The sequence below is a fragment of the Ailuropoda melanoleuca genome, chromosome 16 (genome assembly GCF_002007445.2).
Source record: "Ailuropoda melanoleuca isolate Jingjing chromosome 16, ASM200744v2, whole genome shotgun sequence".
Classification (NCBI taxonomy): domain Eukaryota; kingdom Metazoa; phylum Chordata; class Mammalia; order Carnivora; family Ursidae; genus Ailuropoda; species Ailuropoda melanoleuca.
Window position 1 is genome coordinate 88650233 of NC_048233.1, and position 23165 is coordinate 88673397.

Genomic DNA, 23165 nt, shown 5'->3' on the forward strand with positions numbered 1-23165 from the left:
CCCCAAACGGGGGGTCAGGGGGGACCGTACCTTCATGCTAATGGTAGGTGAGACCAGGGCCAATAGTTCTCTCTGCATCCGGAAGCGCAAGCCAGAACAGGTGCCAGTGCCGCCGGACAGGATGATGTGGCCGAAGAGAATCTTCCAGAGGGCAGATTTGCAGGAGCTGATGCTCTGAAAGGCCTTCATGTGGATGCCCAGGCCATTTCTCCCTGTTGGAAGGGGCGGAAGAACACAGAGGTTTGGGGGCCGGGCGCTCAGCTGACCACACCCTTGGGCTCTTTCCTCCCCTCCCGAGGCTCTGGGGAGGCACGGACGGAGCTCCAAGAGCAGTGGGCAGACACCGGCACCGCCGCCCCAGGGCCCTTACGGATCTCAACAAGGTGATGTGTGGAACTACCCCGCACAACCGCGGGACGCAACAGCTAACGGCTGAGTAAATAAATACCAATTCTCCGCTCTTATCTGAGATGACGTATGTCCAAATGTTACTGACAGTTATTAATTTTTAATGCCACGGTATCAATGACTTTAGGAACGATGTCCTTGCTCAGGTGGCCTGAGAAATTATACGAATTACTTCTTTTTTTAAAAAAATATTCATCCATTTTTTATTGAGGTATAATTGGCACAGAACATTATAATAGTTTTGGGTGTACAACTCAATGATCCGATATTGGTATATATTGCAGAACGATCGCCACAACACGTCGACTTAACACCCTTTCTGGACTCATTAGTCCATATACACAAACACAGATATGACAGCAACAGCCCTTAGAGACAGGGGCAGGGTGCCTCGATTTCTTCGTGTGGAATACCACCTACCGCACAGCCTCAGGATAAAGTCTGAAAAGGCAGATCTTCTGGAATCATCCAGGACATGTCAGACCCACGAGCAAGAGCTCGGGCTGCGAACGCTCTGCTCTCATCACGGCTGTGCCCCTGCTCACTGAGATCTACCCAGACTCGGAAGACGACGTTCACATTGTGGGTGAGGAACTCCCTTCGGTGACGGTTGCGTGTGTCCACTTAATATTTGGGGACACGTGCCATGTGTGAAGCCTTTATCCCTTGCACAGTCCAACAGGGAAAGCAGAGGTAAGCCCAGCTTACCCACATGGGGTGCAAAAGCCGTGTCCTTACGAGGCACAAATCCCGGGCAAGTGGCTCAGTCCCTTTTATTCCCCTCTGTCCCTTATAAATGTAACTAATTATTTTAAAAACTTGATTCCAGGAAGTAGTTGGTTTTCCATGATGACCTGGAAAGCTTCCCAGTCAATGCGGATTCTACAGTCCATCACTTTTTTCCTGTCCTGCATGCCTGCCAGGGGGCTTAGCCAACTCTGTGCTCGTTTAAGACCTTTAGGTCACTGGGGTTGCTTCCATAGTCTGGCCGTTGTAAACAATGCTGCAAAGAAGGGGTGGTGCGTATACACAAAGGAATATGACTCGGCCATAAAAAGCAAGGAAATCTTGCCCCTGGTAGCAGCCTGGAAGGAGCTGGAAGGTGTAACACTAAATGAATTAAGTCAGTCAGAGAAAAACATGTACCGTATGATTCCACTCGTGTGTGGAGTTTAAGAAACAAAACAAATGAACAAAGGAAAAGAAAAACCCAAAACCAGAGAGACAAACCAAGAAACAGACTCTTAACTGCAGAGAACACACTGCTGGTCACCAGAGGGGGGTAGGTGGGGGTGGGGGAACAGGTGCTGGGGATGAAGGCGTGCACCTGTTGTGATGGCACCAGGTGATGTGGGGACGTGCTGAATTGGTATACTGTACTCCCGAAACTAACACAACACTTACGTTAACCATACCTTCAAAACATTTTTTTTAATTTAAATTTTTAAAAAATTTAAATTTTAAATAAAAAAAAATCTCTCGATCAGCCAAACATTTAAAGTTCCTTCCAAATCTACGGTTTCAGATCTTCTGCTTTGTCTCCGTTTGCGTATTTCAGATTACTTTGTGAGTAGGGGGACTATGAATTACACGCAATGGGAGAGAAGCCGTACCGCCCCGTGTGAAACCCAGTCACCTTGACAAATGTTTAATTCTCCGCACTGGGTTTCCTCGTCTGTAATACAGAACAGTGTCAGATGCGGGAGGACGGAAGGCTCCAGCCCACGGACAGTGGTTGCCCAGGTCACAGGCATAGGGTACATGCTTAAAAAGTGATAGTCGACATCACAGGAACTTTTGAAACANGTGTGAAACCCAGTCACCTTGACAAATGTTTAATTCTCCGCACTGGGTTTCCTCGTCTGTAATACAGAACAGTGTCAGATGCGGGAGGACGGAAGGCTCCAGCCCACGGACAGTGGTTGCCCAGGTCACAGGCATAGGGTACATGCTTAAAAAGTGATAGTCGACATCACAGGAACTTTTGAAACAGGAGCCAAGTTCCTACTCAGAGCTGCACCTGCTCCTGGCTACTGGGCTCCGTCCCCCCTACAGGGGCCCTGCCGTCCACGTCTGGGCTCACCCCTGGCCCCTTTCTTCCCCTCACCCATGATGTCTGTCTGGAAAAGCCCTTCGGGGCAGAGGAACTTCTCCGGCCCAAGGGTAATCTCCTGGCCGTCGGGCAGCTGATACTTCTGTGCGTAGGAAGGAGAGCCGGCTTTCATTTTTTCCTTGTCGAAGTCCAAAGCCACGTAGCAACATTTTTCTTTTATGTCCCGGATGTACTCCCAGTCACCTATGGGGGAAAGGCGAAGGGCGGACAGGAAAGGGTATGACCCGAGATCGTTCGCAGGAACATTCTGTCCCCAGGGAGCATCTTCCTGAAGACTCAGCTCCTCGTGGTGCGGACACAGCAACACAATCATAGAGCCCACTCCCGTGTGCATCTCGGATCCCAGCACCTCTGGGTCTGTAATGCGTGCTGGGCCCCGGGCTTGTGGACGGGACTGGTAGAGCGGGATGTCCCGACCACAATGCCAACTTTTGAAAAAGTCTGCATTTTATGTTGATATCTTACTATGTATGGTGTGTGTTTTCAGGGCGTTGGAAAATCAAACTATTGAAGTACAGGCTGCTGTGGGTGCCCCCATCCCCACCTGCTGTGAATGCTGGCTGCAAACAGCTCACAGCTGCCCCATCCAGTGGAGAACTGCTCAAGCTGGCCAGGCCCCCTGACCCGGAAACATCTGGAAGGTCACACCTTCCCACCTTCTGGGTGGCTGACCATGTTGAGACCCCACTATGTCTTTTGGTGCTATGGTTTTATATTTTGTTTACCGTTGTTTTTGAACTTGGATCAGAGCTTTCAGCACCTGCCCACCTAGAAATCCCCGATTCTTCAGCCCACTGACATCTAGCTTCGACCCCCACCCACCCCACCTAACTGCTCTGCCTGGATCTGTTCTGTCTTCCTTCTTCCAGAACTCTGCTGCACTCCTCAGTTCTTCCTCGGCTTCTTTCCCTCCAGAAACTGGTGTTGTTAGCCATCCCCTTCTCCCTCCCTGGCTTCTGGGATGTTGCACTCTCCTGATATTTTCCCCTTCCTCACCAACTTTGGGCTTTGGTGAGACAAACCTAGGTTCAAATCCTGCCTCTGCTTGGCTTGGCTTTAGGCAAGTTCACTCTCTCGTAAAACTTCCCTTTCCTTATCTTTAAGGATGGGATTAATCTCCACTCACAGGGCTGCCGTGCAGACGAGATGAGATAATGCACGTCAGATCTTGCTAAGTGGGAGGTATTAATAAAATGCTCGCCTTTGTCCTGGCTGATCCTTCTCACCTCCCCTTGCTTTCTTCTAATTGCTGCTATTCTGAAGGCTTCCATACTTTGTGTGGCTTGGACACAGGCCTCTTGCCTGGGAAGACCAGGAAGTATAATACAGGACTGGAGGCTTGTTGGGAATGGGTGTCATGCAAGTTATACAGTTGGGAACCTAGCCCAGGAAGTGGGTGAAAAGTGGGACGGGCACATCCTCATCTGGAGTCCTTGGGTTCACATCCCAGGTAATACACCTCTAGTCATGTGACGTTGAAGTCACCTACTCCTCCTTGGCCTCTCCCTCTAGCAGTGGGGGTAACTGCTCCCCCTCATGGTGTCATAGTGTGAAGCAATGACAGGAAGTGTGTGAAGTGTTTGTTCAGCCAAGTGTTTTGCACAAAGTAAGTACTCTGTAAAGTTTAGCCTATCATCATCATCATCATGTCACCATCCTCATCATCATCACCACCATCACCACCATCACACCACCACCATCACCACCATCATCACCATCACACCATCACCATCATCACCATCATCACCATCATCACCATCATCACCATCGTCCTTATCATCACCACCATCCTCATCATCATCACCATCACACCATCACCATCATCACCATCATCCTTATCATTACCACCATCACCATCATCATCACCACCACTGTCATCATCATCACCATCACCACCATCACCACCATCACACCATCACCATCATCACCATCACACCATCACCATCATCACCATCATCACCATCATCACCATCATCACCATCGTCCTTATCATCACCACCATCCTCATCATCATCACCATCACACCATCACCATCATCACCATCATCCTTATCATTACCACCATCACCATCATCATCACCACCACTGTCATCATCATCACCATCACCACCATCACCACCATCACACCACCATCATCACCATCATCACCATCACCATCATCACCATCATCACCATCATCACCATCGTCCTTATCATCACCACCATCCTCATCATCATCACCATCATCACCACCATCACACCACCACCATCATCATCATCACCATCATCATCACCATCATCATCACCATCATCACCACCATCATCCTTATCGTCACCAGCATCATCACCATCCCATCATCATTATCACCATCATCATCACCACCACTGTCACCACCATCACCACCATCAACATCATCACCACCGCTATTGTCAACATCATCACCGTCATCCTCATTGTCATTATCAATCACTACCAATCACTAAATGTCCCTAAACATGGATGGAGTTGTTTGTAAAACTTGACTCATGGTCAAGTAACCTTAGCTTTACAAACTGAGGGCTGTAGGTGAAGTAAGCCAAGCAGGATATTACACCCCAGGGACTAGTTCACCTGGCCAAGAATAGCGCTTTCCTACCCGTGCTCACCAATGAGTGCCCGCTGTCTGTCAATAGCTGCAGGAGGTACGATGTTAGGTCTTGGCCCGCCATGTCCGTCTGGATGGTCGACTGATGCAAAGGACAGCCATCGATGATGGGCACAAAGTATGTCATTCCTTCCCCAGATTCAATAGTTGTTCCTAGACAAGAGAACACGCCAGTGTCATAACGCAGGGTGCGTGACATCCTGTTGTCAGATGTTCTCAGTTGTCAAGTCTGCAGGAAGAGATGGTAAAGGGGAAATAATTGGAGGGGAAAGCAAAGGGCCCGAGGAGCAAACTTTCTTCTGTAGGCGGGGTGTGCTAGGATAAAGCCAATCAGGTCAGACCAAGGGCCAACTGTTTTGGACAGAAAACCTGCAAATATTCTTATTAAACCAGACAGACAGACATTAGCAGCAGTTGCCAAAGGGTAAAAGAGGGACAAGAATACTCTGCTCTTGGGGCGCCTGGGTGGCACAGCAGTTAAGCGTCTGCCTTCGGCTCAGGGCGTGATCCCAGCGTTATGGGATCGAGCCCCACATCAGGCTCCTCTGCTATGAGCCTGCTTCTTCCTCCCACTCCCCCTGCTTGTGTTCCCTCTCTCGCTGGCTGTCTCTATCTCTGTCAAATAAGTAAATAAAATCTTAAAAAAAAAAAAAGAATACTCTGCTCTTAACCGCTGTTTCCCTAAAAACCTGCATCAGTGCAGGCTCTGGGGACTCTGGGTGGCACGTGGACGTCAGAGGAGGCTGGACACAGTGGAGGAGGCATACGTTTTTGTCAGCAAAGCAAACTCCACCTCTCTGTGCCAGAAGTTGTGATGTGGTCATGGAAACATAGGCTTCACTCTGTGTGAAATGGTGATTCGTGGAACCACCCAGAGCGGGTCAGGGGTCTGGCTGGTCGCCTTCTCTCACATGCTGGGTTGGGTAACCAAGGACTTCAGATTGATGGGTAGAGAGGAGGGCACGTATTGCATGGAACACTGGGTGTTATATGCAAACAATGAATCATGGAACTTTACATCAAAAACTAGTGAGGTACTGTATGGTGACTAACATAATATAATAAAAAATAAAAAATTAAAATTAAATAAAATGAAGCAAAAATGAGTCAAGAAGGCCTCCTCATCTAGCTAACGTAGGGAACAAGGAACGGCCCCTCCCTCCCCACACACACCTGAAACATCTAAAACAGAAATACAGAAAACAGTAGTTTTTAAGATATTGGACATCAAGCAACAAAGGATGGTCTCAAAGTTCCCTGAGAGACAGGACATCACAAGGAAAGAACATGGCCGACCATGATCCCTCACGAACACGGACACAAAACTCCTAAACAGGTGTTAGCAAATATATGCAAAGGATAACATGCCATGACCAAATTGATTTTATCTCAGGAATGCAAGGCTGTTTTAATATTAAAAAATCAATTAATGTAATTCACCATGTTAAAGAACTAAAAGAGAAAATTGCACATGATCTTATCAGTAGAGACAGAAAATGCATTTGACAAAATCCAACATTCATTCATGATTTAAAAAGAAAAACACTCCCATCAAACTAGGAATACAGGATAACTTCCTCAAACTGAGAGGGGATGTCAGTGAAAAACCTACAGCTGACAATACTCTTAATCATTTCCCCCTGAGGTCAGGAACAAGACAATGATGTCTGCTCCCATCATTTCTATTTAGTATTGTAGAGATTCTAGCCCGAGGAACAAGGGAAGAAAAAAAATAAATAAAAAGCACCCAGTTTGGAAGTAAAGAAGTTAAACTATAGACGACATGGTTGCCTAAGCAGAAAATCCTAGCAGCACTAATAAATGCATTTAGTTAGAGTGCCAGGATACAATATCACTCTGCAAAAGCCGATTGTATTTCTATATACTCGTGCTGAACAATCAGAAATTAAAACAAAGATACCATTTATAATAGAATCAAAATATATGAAATACTTAGAATAAATTTGATGAATGATTTCCACAACTTTTACACTGTGAACTGCAAATCACAGCCAAGAGAAATTAAGGACACTTAGGAGATATACCATATTTATTAGTCAGGAGATGCAATGCGGTCAACATGTCAGTTTTCCCCAGATTGATCCATAAATTCAATGAAATTCTGATCAAAACCAAAAGATGTTTTTTTGGTAGGGATTGACAAAATGATTCTGAAATTTATATGGAAATGCAAAGAACCTGGAATGGCCAAAATGTGATTAAAAAAAAAAAAAGAGAGAGAGACCAAAGGTGTAGCACTAGTCTCTTATCTCAAGACTTTCAGTGCACCAGTAATCAAGACAATGTGGTATCAACCTACAGGTCGACAAATGGATCGAGGGGACAGAATACAGAGTCTAGAAATAGACCCACACGTATATGGATGACTGGTTTTCCAAAAATGCCTAGAGATAATTCAGTGAAGAATGCAGGGTCTTTTCAACACATAATGTGGGAACAACTCGATGTCTATACACACACCAAAAAAACACTCATTCACACCATATGCCGTATATAAAGCTGTATTCCACGTGGATCACAGAACTAAGTGAAATTATAAAACTTCTAGAAGAAATCATAGCAGAAAACTTTGGGTTCAGCGTGTGTTTCTTAGATATTGTACCAAAAGCATGAACCACACGCAAAAAAATGGACAAATTGGACTTCATTGAAATTTAAAACTTCTGCTCTTGAAAGCACATGGTGAAGAAAATGAAAAGCCAAGCCAGAGACTGGGAGCCAATCTTGCAAAACATATACCTGGTGAGAGACTTGTACTCCGAATACAAAAAGAATTCTCAGACCTCAAAGATGAACAACACAGGGGCATCTGGGAGGTTCGGTTGGTTGACCGGCCAACTCCTGATTTCAGCTCAGGTCATGATCTCAGGGTCCCGGCATCGAGCCCCACATTGGGCTGCACGCTCGGCACAGAGTCTGCTTGTCCCTCTCCCTCCCCCCACCACTTGTGCTCTTTCTCTCAAATAAATAAGTAAATAAAATCTTTTTTAAAAAAAGATGAAGAACTCAGTGAAAAATTAGTGAGATACTTGAACAGACACGTCACCAAAGTAGACATAGAGGTGGCAAACTGGCACATAAAGGAACGCTCACCACCCCTGCTTGTCAGGGACCTACAGGTCAAAACCACAGTGAGATGCCCTGCGCACCTGCTAGAAGGGCCACCACGAAGAAGACTGGCCACGCCACCCTCACGCGGCTGTCGGATTGCAAGCCAAGCACTCAATCTTGCTGGGAGCTAGTTTGGAGGATTTTTTAAAAAGTTAAAATACTCTTACCATCTGACCCAATCATTTCACTTCTAGGTTTTTTTTTATGCAAGTGAAACAAAAGTGTACATCCACGCAAAGACTTGCAGACGAATGTTCACAGTAGCTTTAATATAATAGCTCCTGGGGCGCCTGGGTGGCACAGTCGTTAAGCGTCTGCCTTCGGCTTAGGGCGTGATCCCAGCGTTCTGGGATCGAGCCCCACATCAGGCTCTTCCACTGGGAGCCTGCTTCTTCCTCTCCCACTCCCCCTGCTTGTGTTCCCTCTCTCACTGGCTGTCTCTGTCAAATAAATAAATAAAATCTTTTTAAAAAAAAAGTATAATAGCTCCCAACTAGAAAGGACCCAAATGTCCATCCACAGGTGAATAAATCAGCAAAGTACGGTGCAGTCACACAATGGGATACTGCGTGGCGATAAAATGATGCGAACCATTGATACAAACAGCAGCACAAATGAATCTCCAAATAATTATGTTGAGGGGGAAAAAGCCAAAGAAAAAGAGAGGACCTACCCAACAACGTTTCTACAAAATTCCAGAGAATGCAAACTAGTGAAGCATCGAACTTTGCATTGGAATCCAGGGATGTACTGTATGGTGACTAACATAATATATAATAATAAAATAAAAAAAAATTCCAGAGAATGCAAACTCACATGAGGACAGATTGGAGGGGCAGCGTGGGGAGTGGGGGGAAACGTTCAGGAGTGTCGGATGCGTTCGTTATTCTGACTATGCTGATGGCTGCATGAGTGTATCCACACGTCAAAACCTCTCAAATTGCATGCCTTCGGAACGCTGACTTTGTCGTGTACCAATGACACCTCAATAAAGCTGTTAAAGAACAAAGTCCCTCGGACAGCTGAACGGCAAAGTGTGTTAGGTACGGCTCCGAACCTGCCAGATGAACCACAGGAGGGTTGCACCTGGGGACAGGGTGACAGCCAGCTGGAGCTGTCGGGGGCATCTTATGGATGGCCAGTGGGGCGGTTAGCTGGGTTTGGAGGGATCCCTGTGGATTGGCTCGTGGGCATGGGGCTATCCCTCGTTGTTGGGTAGCTGGCTCTGGGGCAAGTAGGGCAGGAGTACCGTGGCCCTGGAGTGGGATGGGACCGTTAAGGAAGGGTTTGGGGTGTGGGTTGCTGAAGTGGTGAACCAATTGGCTTCTAACAAAGACCCCAAAACCCAGTAAAGACAGCATTTTAGACAATATTGCACGGAGCTGGGTCCACCCCTGAGTGTGTGACTCGCCAAGGGGGTCACTAAGCTTGTGTCTGGGGGCAGCCGTCTGTGGGGATTTGGGGATTTACCCAAGAGAAGCAAAAACACCTGTTCATGCAGACTGTTCACGCCTATTCGCACCAGCTTTACTCGCACGAGCCCCCAAGTGGAGACCACCCAGACGTGCATTTGCAACATGACATGTGGACGGCCAGGCGCCTGGAGGCAGGCACCACCTCGAAGGACACAGGGTGGGTGCGGCAGTGTCTGTGAGTCTGTGCCACTCTCGGGCACCCCCGGAGTTTGCCTGCTGGTGGAAGAGGCAGGGCATGGACTCTGGGTGGGAGAGCAGATTTGTGGATCCACTAGAGACCCCACCCCCTGAAAACACAAAGACAAAGACCAACTTCCGCTTCCTTGGCCTGCGTGAGGCCGGAGGTTGCGGAACTGGGAAGGGCCTTCAGGGATCCTGAGGTCCAAGCCCCATCTTACAGATGAGAACACTGAGGCAGCATTTACTGAATGCTCAACAGGCACTAAGCACCGTGACATGCACTCCATGGCATCCACTCATCTCGTTTTCACGACACCCCCAGCGTGGTACCGTTACCATCCTTCTGAGAAGGAAATGAAGACAGCGCGAAGACAAGGAATCCACCCAAAGTCACACATGCTGGGAGAGCCAGGGCCAGAATCTGGCTCCTCCCTGCACCCAGGCTGCTCTCTACACCGGCTTCTCTGCTGGGACACAGCCCCAGACCTCCCGTTAATGCACAGACTTTCTCCGGGAGAAGTCAGCCCTGAACTTCTCAATCTGTTCCAGCCTCCGGGAGACTGCCCTCCATTTGCCTGCAGAGGCTTCCACCTTCCTCGACCACGCTCTGCCCTGGGCTGTAGCCAGAGGCTCCCCTCCCCTGCACAGCCTACTGGGTTCTGCCCACGGGGACTCCAGAAGGAGGTCTGAGAGAGGTGGGAGAGGGGATGTCCCTGCTCCCTCCCTGTGGGTCCCTCCGAGGCCGTAGCTCCTGGCAGAGGCCCTCTCAGGGCTGCGAACCACCCATGCTTTGTCAGGTTTAGGGGGCAATGGCTCCCCATTACTGGCCCAGAGCTCTGCACCAGCTCCTGTCGCTGTTTTAAAACTTATGCTTAACTTTGTATGTAATCTCTTCGATAAAGGCTCTCCACCATTGCCCCATGTGAGGGTCCCTTTGTTTTCCTACTGGGATCTCGATGTAATTAGGGGCTGAATTCAGAGAGAGCCAGGGCAGAAAGGCAAGCAGGCAGGGGGCCCAGGAGAGGTGGGGAAGTGTCAGAGACAGGCTGTGTGGCCAGGGCAATGTTTTGTGTGAGGGTTAATTTTATGTGTCAATTTGACTTGGGCATAGGGATCCCAGACATTTGGTCAATCATCATTCTGAAGGTGTCTATGACGGTGTTTTGGGGTAATATTAACATTTAAATGGATAGACTGGGTAATGCCCATTACCGTTCCCAGGGTCAGTGAGCCTCGTCCAATCAGTTGAAGATCTGAATACAGCAAAAGGCTCCAGCCTGCTGACTCACCATGCAGATCCTGGGACTTGTCAGTCTCCATAATCACATGAACCAATTCCTTAAAGCAGATCTCTTTCTATGTCTTTATGTGTGTGTGTGTGCACGTGTGCATGTGTGTGTGTGTGCATGTGTGTGTGTGTCCCACTGTTCTGATTCTCTGGAGAACCCTAAGATGGTTTGGGAGTGACACATTCCCCTCAAGTGAGGGACAAGCCCACTTCTCTCTTCTCTCCCCAGCTCACTGGGTCCATGATGGGCACATGCTGTTCTCAGACCAGATACCTGCCATTTCAAGGCTGTGGGCTTTGTGTCCCTGTCTGTGTGGTGCCCAACTGTGGCCCAATTCTGTGATCTCCCTGCCCATGTGCAGGGAAAGATTCATTGGCTGCCTCAGGGCTTTGTTTTAAATGAGGCACAGCTCACACCTGTGCTCTGGTTGTTGGTGCTCTGTTTCTGGGCCACGGAGCATGCCTCCTCCACATGTACGTGGTAGTGCAGGCTGCTGGGCTGCCCTTTGGGTCACTGCTCACTGCCAGAGACTCCACTGGCTCCAGGGGCTCTGGGCCAGGTGCTAGAAACTTGCTGCTTGCTTAATTATTTCACGGATGTCCTCATTAGGTGTAACTGGAACCTGGACAGCCATCGGCAGCCCCTGCAGCCCCCTCCCCAGCTCGACCCCCTCCAGCCCTAGGGAAGACTCTGCAGCTTACTGGGGGACACCCTCCTTTCTCTACCACTCTGTCCTTGAGGGCCTCTGAGAACCAGTTCAATCCAGTTCAACCTGGTCAACCAGATCCGCACTTACCACCAACTCCTTCCTAGGGGACAGGCCCAGGGGGAAGTTGGGAGCTCTCGAGTCAGGGTTGGAGCTCCAAGCAGTCCCCACCACACAGCAGGACTGAGGATAAGTCTGCAGGGTCAGGCCTCAAGGACCCAGCGGGCCTCCCAGCCACCTGCCCTGTGACCCCAGCCCAACTACTTCTGCTCCTAGACACTACTATTTTTTCATCTGTGCACAGGGACTTGAACTGCCCTGCCCATAGCTCGGCTCTCAGGTCTAACTGGGCAAGTCACATTAAACACCTTGCCCACAGCAGACCCGTGGGTGTGCTCTCCTGTGGTCGCCATCATGCTCACCGCTAACGTCACAGGGGACAGATCTTACCTGCATCTTCATCTTGCTCAGCAAAGAGGTGACACCCTGGGGGTATCCCCAAGGCTCAAGAGAAGGCCAGAGCCTCCGACCCCACCGCCCACCACCTGGCCCCCTACCTGTGACATCTTCTCTTTGTTGGACATTATGTTTAAAGGTGATTCGGTCACCATCAGAGGATGCTGCTCTGGGGCAATGCGCAGCACCTGGTAGAAGGAATGATGCCAAATCTGTGGCAAGAGAGGGTGATACGGTGACATGGTGAGCCTCAGCTGATCTCCTGCAAGGGGGCAGATCCTGTCTACACCGCAAAGCAGCTTCTGCAGTAGCAGATGCAACTGTGTGATTCACAGCAGGAAAGACAGTATGGCTGTGGACAGACCAGATCCTGCATTTGTGTGCCAGCCTTGAGTCAGGGAGGGGAGCAAACAAAGGTGCACGAGGCATAGTCCTCGTCTGATCGGGGAGCAGACGTGAGCCCGAGACACAGCAGCAGGGAGCGTGTCACCAGGCATGTGCTAGACAAGCAACTTGACTTTATGAGCTGTTTCCTCATCTGTAAAATGGAACATGTTCCCTTGCTCCTAGAGGATCATGGGGACATCATCAAGGACCAAATACGACATTTGTAGAAAGCCTCGCGTATTTGTTTCCTGTGGCCACCATGACAAATACCATGGCCCGAGTGGCTTAAACTATAGATTTATTGTCTCCCAGGCCAGAGGCGGGGAGTCAGCCAGGCCAGGTCCTCCTGAGGTCTTTCTCCTTGTGCATGGACGGCCATCCTCTCCCTGTGTCCTCACAGAGCCATCCCTCTGCACGTGTCTGTGTCCTGATGTCCTCTTGTTACGAGGACCCCAGTCAGATTGTATTAGGGCCAATCCTAGTGACCTCGTTATACTTTAAGCATGTCTTTAAGACCCCATCTCCAAAGACGGTCATGTTCTGAGGTGCTGGGGGTCAGGACTCTAACATAGGAAATTGGGGGACACAGCTCAGGCCACAGCACCCGGCAGAGTGCTTGGTGCACAGTACGTGTTCAAGAAGCAATGGTTACTTACTCTGGATAAATGTCCTGCCTGCCTCTGGGGAGGGAGGCTCCATGGAGAACTGAAAACAGAAGTGAGGGACACACTCCCTGGGGCAAGCTCAGCAGAGGAAGCATCTCAGGAAAGGGGGCACTGGTGCAAGGCCATGGAAACACAAAACAACATGGCACTCATGAAATAGCAAAGGCCAGATGGGTGGGCTTATGGCTGGATGTCCAGTCACTGATGGATGGGAGCAGGGAAGTGGCATTATCAGAGACACTCAGTGGGCTGTGCAGGGGGGAACTGGAGGGGCGTGGTGGGAGGAGGGACACCACGGGGAAGGGTCATGGCAATGGCCCTGGTATTCAGGCAAGAATTGAACCAAGACCTGGAACCAGCTGAAGACACATTGGAAGTCAGTTCCACAAGGGCTCAGCGACTGGACAGGGGAGGTACGGGGAGGGTGGAAGCCACAACCCAGGTCCTGCCAGCTGGTGGCTGCACGCTCCAGAGACCCACACTGCTCCAATTCCCGCATGCCCTGTGACACACCAGTGGAGGGCAACAGCCCAACCCGGAGCCAAAACCTCCACTGTGCAGATGAGTGTCTGTGAGGGACACTCCTACAACCACCCTCCAAGATGGCCCCGAGGGACGCACCCTCCTGGCATCCATGCCCAGTGCAGACCTTTCCCACACTGAACCAAGACTGGCTCATGCAACCTACAGAGTATGGCAAAAGCGAGGGCATGTGGCTTTCAGGGCTGCATCATAAAGCTGTTGCAGCCTTCGTGTTGGCCCCCTTGATTGCTCACTCTGGGGGAGGCCGACCCCCATGCCATGAGGACATCCAAGTGGCCCTGCAGACAGTCCCCAAGGAGCACCACCTTGCTGGCCGCATGGAGCACCGCCTTGGAAATGTCTCCTCTAGCCCCGGTCAAGCCTTCAGATGGTGCGGCCCCAGCCGACACCTGACTGCTGCCTCACAAGAGACCCCCAAACAGAACCACCTGCTGAGCTGCCCCCAAATTCCTGACCCACAAAAGCTGCAAGAGGTACTAGGCGGCCATCCGTGTTTTAAGCCTCTAAGTTTTGGGGTGGTTTGTTATGCAGTATAGATAATTAATCTATCTTCCTAAGCAGCATGCAAGCTTCAACCGCATATGGAGGCCCTGATCAGAACCTTCAGTTGCTAAGACAGAGTGGTCCAAATAGCCACATTCATTACCTCCGTGCTGTGCTGGACTAAGGAATCTTATTCTTATAGTAAAATATATATACCATAAAATTAATCAATTTAACCTTTTGAAAAAGTGTACACCTCATGGCATTAAGTATATTCACGTTGCTGTGTGACCATCACCACCATCCGTCTCCAGAAATTTTTCCCTCAACTAGAACTCTGTCCCCCTTTAACACTAACTCCCCATTCCCGCTGCCCCAGCCCCTGGCACCCACCATCCTACTTTCTGTTTCTATGAATCTGTCGCCAAAGGGTGGAATCACACAATGTGTGGTTTTTTTTGGTCTGGCTTATTTCACGGAGCATCATGTCCTCAAGGTCCAGCCACGTTGTAGCAGGTGCCCAAATGTCCTTCCTTTTCAAGGCTGAGTGATAGTCCAGCATATGTATACGGCACGTTTTGCTTACGCATGCACCTGCTCATGGGCACCTGGCTTATTTCCATATCTTGGCTGTCGTGAATAACGCTGCACTGAACGTGGCGGTCTGGATGTCTCTTCCTGTCCTTGTTTAGAATTCTTTCACTTTTTGAGGAACCACATACTGTGTTCCACAGTGGCTGTACCATTTCATGTTCCCGCCAGCCATGCACAAGGTCCCAAGGCCAACACTTGTCATTTTCTGTTGTTGCTGTTTTTAAATGGCTGTCCTAGGTGTGGAGTGAAGTGAGGACTTTAATCCTCACACCAGTGCAACGTGCAAAGAAAAATTATACCACTTTCTTACAGGTAAGGAAGCAGAGGCCAGGGAGGCAGGTTACTTGTCCAAAATGACACAGATAATACATCGTAGAGACAGGATTCAGGCTCAGGGCTCTGACTCCACAACCCATGGGGCTAGGAGCACAATGTAGTGTCTACAGGGACCGAGAGCTAAGACACGCCCAGAGAGCCCTGGAGGCCGGGGCACCTTCCTCCCCAGGTTCCAGGGCAGCAGATACGTCACCTAACGCCCCGTGAGCATGTCCCCCCCAAGCAGAAGCTGAGCCTACCTTCTCCATGTTGTCCCAGTTAGTGATGGTCCCCTGGGAGATGGGATATTGCCGGTTAAGCACCCCTCGATTTTTCTGAGCCTCGTCTCCGATGAACCAGTCTTCCTCTTGCATCCCCACCAACGGATTCTGAAAGACAGGCCAGGACAGATCTGCTCTCAAGAGTGACTCCCCTCCATTCGGCTCCCAAGCATTGGTGCACGATGAGCAGGGACCGGGAGCTGTGATGTGCAGCGGGGGACCATTTCAGGGCACGGGGAGGGCAGCGATGGCCTCCTCAAGCTTGTACACAATTTCAAGATGCTGCTAAGAGGTTTTAGCCAATGATCTGCAAGCTCAGAGTGGTCCTGAGGACCCTCACCTCGTCCACTTTGCGGGTGAGTCGCCTGAGGGCGAGAGAGAGAGAGAGACAGCGAGAGATTGGCTGTGGAGGAAGGGAAGGGGTCAGGAGGCACACCGGCTTCTACCTGTGCTCTGGAAAATTGGCAGGGGGAAGGTCGGCAAGTTAATTGAATTTGTGATTCTTTAGGAAGATGGACCTAGCTATTTTCACGGCCGGGTGAACCATTTATTCCATCATTCAGGAGGGACTTGACAGTCGGGCCGTGTGTAAATCTTGTCTACCAAGAAGCAGACACCAACACGGATGAAAAGTGTGCAGATCATGAGGGAAATGGGGAGGGAGCCTGACGGGGCGGGGACGTGCATCAGGATGGCGTCCAGGTCCGAGCCTGGGCACCGGAGAGGGTGCAGGGAAGGGGGTGTCCTAGCACACTGTGCAGTCGGCACGGCTGCTGGGGACATTAACCAGTCACTCACGAAAGGAGCCCCATGTTTCCCAGAAATGGGTCTCTCGGGGTATCCCTGCTGTGCTCAGGTGTTGGTGATGAGTGGGAAGCACGGCCTTGGCATCGGGCTGCAGTCGTGCCGTGCTGTCGCGGTGCAATGGATTTCAGAGAGGGGCCCGTTCTCAAGGCCACCGCAGCCCTCGTGCACAGAGCTCTCGTGGTGGGGGGTTTGTCTTTTAGGCAGAGGGGTTTGGACTGGGGGAGAAGCACTGGCCAGGAGACCCCAGGCAAGCTGCCAGCCGCCTCTCAGCTCCGTCTCCTCTCTGCTGGATGGGAACGACGTCTTCCGTCCCGCATTCCCCACGATGGTGCTGTCGAGGGAGCGAGTCAAGGAGGCCGTCGGTGGGAATGCATTTCACAACCCAAAAGGACAGGCTGACGCAAAGGACTGTCCCTGCCGCCCTGCCTCTGACCTTCTCTGGCATAGCCAAATCCTCGTGTGTGAGGGTGGGAGGGCCCCCGGCTACGGAGAGGGAGGCCCGCGGGGCAGGGAGGAGCAACGTTACCCTGCCAAGATGGACTGGGCTGGTGTCAGACCGCGGGCCTTCCTCTCCGTAGCCGGGGGCCCTCCCACGAGGGGTCTCGCAGCCAGCCTGCCGCTGGACCGAAGTGCCCTGGAGGGGCCATGGGCTTGCGAGTCCACACGGAGCTTCCCTTCATGTGCGGACTCCTCTTGGAGACAGAACTCACCTCCTGCTGCCCAGGGTCCGGCCCAAGGCCTGGGAGGACGGCGGCCGAGGGGCTCGTGGGGCCCGAAGCCAGAGAACCCCGCGCCCTGTGGTTGAGGTGGTCGTGTACTGCTCTGGAAACTCATCGTGGTCCCCGTTTCTATTCTGGTGAGGAATTTGACCTTTCTCACTGCGATTTTGTGTAACCTATTACATGTGTAACCTATTTCATATATAATCCTGCTTCCCACTCCTTGTACAGTTAGCAGGGATTTTTTCCTGCCTGGGGCTGTGGAATATTCCCATGGTGCAACATCCAGCTTTGGCCCTGCAGGACAGATTGCCACACCCGCCGGGACAGGAGATGCCGTGCCAAGGATTTCAAACCGAGGGGCTGAAGGTGGGGCTTTGGTGACATAATGCGTGGAGTCTGCAAGAGCCAGCGGGGAACACTGTTGTGCCCAGAGAGTAGGACCCCAGGATCGCGGGGCGGAGAACAAGGGGCAGCAGGGAGAGCTCAGAGGAGGCCGTGCGGAGCCCGAGGAGGGCTCTGCGTGGACGGTGGGGAGGGTGGGGAGGAGTGGGAGCATGCAGACCCCTGTGGCCGGGGAGGATGTGAACAGGGCAGGAAAACTGCAAGGAAGACCCGCCCCCTCCTCCTACCTCCCAGTCTGCCCCCTAGCGCCCTGGATTCGCAGCATCTCTCAGGAAGCGGTGGATAGGGGTGTCCCAACCCAAGAGCTGCAGAGCAGGACGAAGTTGGGGCATATGGACAACAGGCAGAACCCAGCTGTAGTGGGTTGAAGGGCGGCCCCCAAAGATGTGTCCACGTCTAACCCCTGGAACCTATGTGGAGGTGACTGTATTCGGAAATAAGGTCTTTGCAGATGTGGTTAAAGATATTGAGAACATGCTGGATTATGGGAAGGGATGGGGGCTAAAGCCGGCGACAAGTGTCCTTGTAAGAGGAGGAAGAGAGTGTCTGAGACAGAGACGGGAAGAGGAGGGATGGCGTGGAGGCTGAGCCGAGGCTGGAGGGGACAGGGTCACGAGCCCAGGGGCGCCAAGAGCCCCCAGCAGCTGGAGGAGCCGGGAGGACCCTTCCCCAATGCTGCTGGAGGGAGCGCGGCCCTGCCCACACCTGGATTTAGGACTTCCGGCCTCTAGACCTGGGACGGAGTAAGTTTCTGCTGTTTTAAGCCATCTGTCCACAGTCACCTGTTTCGGCTGTCCCAGGACACTCACACTCGTCATGGTCAACACCCGCAGCATCATCTCCATCGCCACCTTCCTTAAGCTATGGCCAGACATGGCACGGATGCTTCCGTTAACCTGGTTACATACAAGAGGGAACTGAGGTCTAGAGGCGACTTGCCCCAAGTCACCCGTATGCTGAGGCAGGGCCGGTGCTCAGACGTGGGTCTTCTGGCCCCGCAGACCCCGTTCTTCAGCGCTAAGCTCTGCCATTTCGAAGAAACAGGCCCGTCAGCGAGTCAGGCGGCAGGCCCCTGCTGTCACCCACTTAGAGAGGATCGGGGATGCTCGCTCACGGCCACCCAACAGGTCACAGGTCGGAACACCCGTCTTAACCCGAGCTGCATGATTAGAAATGTTGCCATTAATTTGCTCCGAGTAATGCAGAGCCCAGGCGTAGGCATCCTGGGACCCCCCGATAGTTGGGGTTCTCCACGCGACCATGCCGCTCCCTCTCACGGGTGGGTAAACTCCCCAAGGACAGTGACTCCGCACGGGGCCTCGAACTCGGCAGGCCCTGCCTCTCTCACTTGCTCACACGGGGATTTGCACGAGTCACCTCTCGGAGCTCCCGGTTCCTCCTCAGAGAGAAGGGCCATTGTGGGACCTGCCTCGTAGGGCTGCCAGGCCCATGTCAACTCAACGAGCTCCCGTCCTCACGTGAGCCAACGGCCTCACAGCTGCTTTGGCTGGAGAGGTGCGGGGATGTGGCGGGCACCCCAGGAGGGAGGTGGGCGACCACCTTGCACAGGACACGCAGGTCCGGCCGGCAGAGCGGGAGCCAGTCCGACCTGCTGCCCCAGGGAAGGCCCGAGGAGGAGCACGGCATCTGGCCTGCACACATGATTGGCTTAGTCCGCACAGGCTTTCTGGAAGAGTGAGTTATCCTTAATATCTGGACACAAAAATCTGAACTTCTTAGACACCGAATTACCATATGAGCCAGCAATCCCACTCCTGGGGACACACCCCAGAGAACGGAACCCAGGGCCTCAGACAGACACCAGGACGCCCACGCCCACAGCTGAGGTCGAAGCCACTCACGTCGTGTCGAAGTTTCCCGAGGATGGTGGGGAACATGGCCGGGGGGGCGTCTGTGCCCGAAAAGCCCACCTTGCTGAAGCCCGAGCCGTAGTCACAGACGAGGGGTACGTTCATTGTGCTGTGCGTGACGCGGACGGGGCTGCGGGAGACACAACGTGGTTATTCGTGCCATTTGCAAGGTGCTCAACCGAGGGACAGGGGCTGTGCCCTGTGGACGCGGGCTCGGCACTCACGGCAGTGCAGGTGGCTCCCCGAACCTAAAGCGGGGCCCTGCCGGGGCCCAGCCACTGTCTGGGGGCTGAGGGCAGGCTTCCGGAATGAGTGAGCTTTCCACGACCATGTGCACGTGGCTGCCTGGAGAAGGCAGGTGTGGGGGGCCGGCTCCCAGACTACAATGCTCCTGCTAGGACTCGGTGACCCTGATGGTCACTGCTGGGCTCCCCCTAGAGCCCCCTCATAACCCACCTCTCCCAGAGACCCAGCTGGACTCCTGGCCCCGGGGTTAAACCTATCCCTCCCCTCCCTTTGCTTCCAGACATCTCCTTTATGTTTCTGCAGGTTTGGAAAACATGAGAAAACACAGAGAAGAAAGTCACATTCACCCGCAGCCCCACCAGCTACAGCTGCCCTGCTACATTTCAATAATTAGTGCTGATCTGTTATATATGATTTTTTAAAATTGATTACCCTCATAATAAATGAATCCATTTTTCTATTTTGAATATTGCATTTAAACAAAATCATTATCATCACAAATGTTTTCGTCCCTTTAAGGCAATTTTCATTACTTTTCGAGTAGAGAATGTCTGTATACATATTCATTATGGAAAATAAAGCACACTCTGGGGGAAGATAAAGCTGTCCCCAGACCCTACGAATCACAGACGGCAGTCGTGAATGTGGGGTATTTACCCTTGACGTCCTTACGAACCACACAGAGGTCACTTTCCCTCCAGGGCTCTGAGAATGGCCGCGTGGGCACTGTTCCAGGGGCAGCGGAGTGTTGGAGCTCTGTGCCCACCGTGCACACGTTATGTCTGTTACAGAGATGTTGTATCTGTGGTTTTGTACTGGACGTTTTCCTGGACGTTATCCACATTCCCGAGTCACAGGGTACCGCCTGGTGGACGCTTTCTGGGAGTGCAGAGCCCCACACCAGCCTAGTGCAATTTAACCATGCCCAACTGGGGTCACTCAGACCCCAGCAGACTAGTCTCCCCTTTTCCGCGGGACCCTGTGGTCTCATCAGCCTGGGCGCGGTACCAGCAGCTGGCCCCGCACACGTGGCCCACCAGGCTCTCATTGGTCACACACCACTGAGGACCTGGAGGCTGATGGTGTGGGACAGCGTGCTTGATGTCTTCAAAACCCATGGGAGCAATGGTATTCAAGTGTGGGGCGGTCGTGGAGGGCAGGGGCCCTGGAGGGACGTTGTAGGTTACTGTCTTCCCAGAGGAAGGCATATTGACGTCTTGACTCCCGGCACCTTTGGAAATAAGGTCTTTACAGGTGCAATCAGGTTCAAAGGAGGTCATGTGTGACGTCATGCATGAGGCCCTCATCCAAACACTGGGGCCTTTTTGAAGAGGAGGAAATTGGACACAGACAGGAGACGGTCATGTGGAGACAGAGCAGAGACCGGGTGCTGTGTCCATGAGTCCGGAGACTCCCAGAATTGCTGACAGCAGCCAGAAGCCGGGAGAGAGGCCCAGAGCAAATGTCCCTTCTGCCCCCGGGAGCACCCAGGCCGGCCCTCACCCCCATCTCAGACTGCCAGCCCCCAGGACTGGGACAGAGTGCACGCTTGCTGTTTTGAGCCTCTTGGCGTGTGTGCAATTTCTTACCGCAGCCACAGGACACAAGCAGAAGGGGCAAAGGCCACGGGCCCCCCACTGCTGGGAGTGCATCCCCATCTTTCCGGGCCCTTCTCATGTTCAAGCCTCGGCTGAGACGTGGCCCCCAGCCCAGAGAGGGCTTTCCAAAGTCGTCCCTATCAATCCCTTCATTCTGCCGTATTTTTCTTCCCGTCACCTGTTACTATACACCGTTGGAATGAACATGCTCCTTTCTCATTCAGTTGAACATTTTCTTTCAACTTTGCCTGAAGACTGCCGCTCCGCCCACACGAGGCTCCGCAGGGAGCCCCAAACACAAGCATTCCGGGTTGGGGTGGCATCCCTCCTTCCCACCCTCCCTTCCTTCCTTCCTCTTTCCTTTGCATTTATCCTGTTCTACTCTTCTCCATGAGCTGTTCCTCCCCTGCCAGTGGCTAAGCCACGCCATCCTAAGTCCCAGCGTAGCTCAGGTGGACAGCATGGGGAGTGCGGTGCCTGTGGGCCCCGAGGGATCGGAGAGGCCCCAGGTCCGGGCGCACGGTGGGGGCGGCAGCAGATGGTGGGCCGGGATCCGGTTCTGTGATCTCTGCAAGTCCCTTCTTAGAGTTTCAACACTTGCCAGTTAAAAGTGAGACATCAAGAGGACCTGAGGGTGGATCTCCTCGGCATGACTGCGGCTGAGCCTGCTGGTGGGGGAGCCCGTGACGTCCCGCCAGGGCCGGAGCCAGTGCGCGGACCTGCAGAGCTCACTTAACCAGGAGAGGAGCGCTGAGCTGAGAGCGGGGCGATCACAAGTCCGCAGGCTAAACCCATGAGCATTTACTGGGGAGCTCGGTTTTCTCTCTGGCGCACATGGACAGCGACACATGCCTCATGGGTGTCGGGGTAAGCGAGCACCACGCCTGGTCCGTAGGACCTCTTCAACCGACAGTAACAATTACCATTACATAATCAGTTGCGACCTGGAAATCAATATGTCACGTAAAGCTATTGCACATTAAAGTTCTAAACAATAATCCCACGAGCCAGTTCCCTGGGGTGGAGTGCTTCACGCGGACACCCAAGGAGTGTGCAGAGCTGCCCGCGGGGGTCCACCTTCCGCTCAGGCATCGGGGAGGACGTGCTCTTGACCCCGTATCCTGACCCCGGGCCCAGCAGGAAAGCCCAGCCGTTCAAGTAAATGAGCTCTGACATCTCCTTACATAAAGGTAAGAAGTGTGCAGACAAAGCGAGCAGCCTGGAGGGACGGGGCCCAGATCCAATCAACGTAGATCTGATTCCTCAAGGTGACTCTCTGAACAGTGACACCACGTGTAGTGTCCAACTCCTTGCAATCAGTGATCTGGGTTCCAGCCGAGTCAGACTGACGTGGTATGAACGGCAACGTGGGCACGTCCACCGGGCGCCCTGGGCCTGACCGCCTGCCCCCCTCCACCATGGACACAGGAGGAGAGGCTCCTTCTGCCTGCGACCTTACTGCGCCTGAGGGGTCCTTCGTCTGTGTGACGAGTGTGACCACAGAGAAGGGCATTTGTGCAAAGGCTCCTGCTTTTATAAACTGTAAAGGGCTGCACACACCTAGACAGTGACCATGATGATAATGCCAAGGACTTCAGCTCAGGGTGTCTGAGTAATTTCGCTTTCCCAGCTGAGGGGGAATGGGATGGGTGAGTGTGTGTGCACGTGTGTGTGAGTGGGGGGGGAGTGGTCTAGAATGGGAGACAGGTCGGTAGGCTGAAGTATTTGTAGGGACTTGTGTGAGCCACACGGGGGATGGACATACGGACGTGCACAGAGGTACACAGACACACGGATAGATGCACAGACAGACATGTGATCGTTTCTATGCTCGCATTTCTTTTTCTTTTTTTTTTTAAAGATTTTTTT

At 52.2% G+C, this 23165-nt stretch overlaps 1 protein-coding gene across 1 annotated transcript; it reads right to left on the minus strand.

Annotated features, from left to right (window-relative positions):
• Nucleotides 1-257: 257 nt before the first annotated feature.
• Nucleotides 258-19573, minus strand: LOC117796621 (actin-3-like). Its single transcript, XM_034644851.1, has 8 exons — nucleotides 19444-19573; nucleotides 15630-15758; nucleotides 12484-12594; nucleotides 12377-12412; nucleotides 12017-12029; nucleotides 5136-5297; nucleotides 2516-2704; nucleotides 258-301 (listed from the first exon to the last, which is right to left on the minus strand). Exons 1-8 carry the CDS (start codon nucleotides 19555-19557, stop codon nucleotides 258-260), a joined length of 798 nt encoding a protein of 265 aa, XP_034500742.1. The 5' UTR covers nucleotides 19558-19573.
• Nucleotides 19574-23165: the final 3592 nt, after the last annotated feature.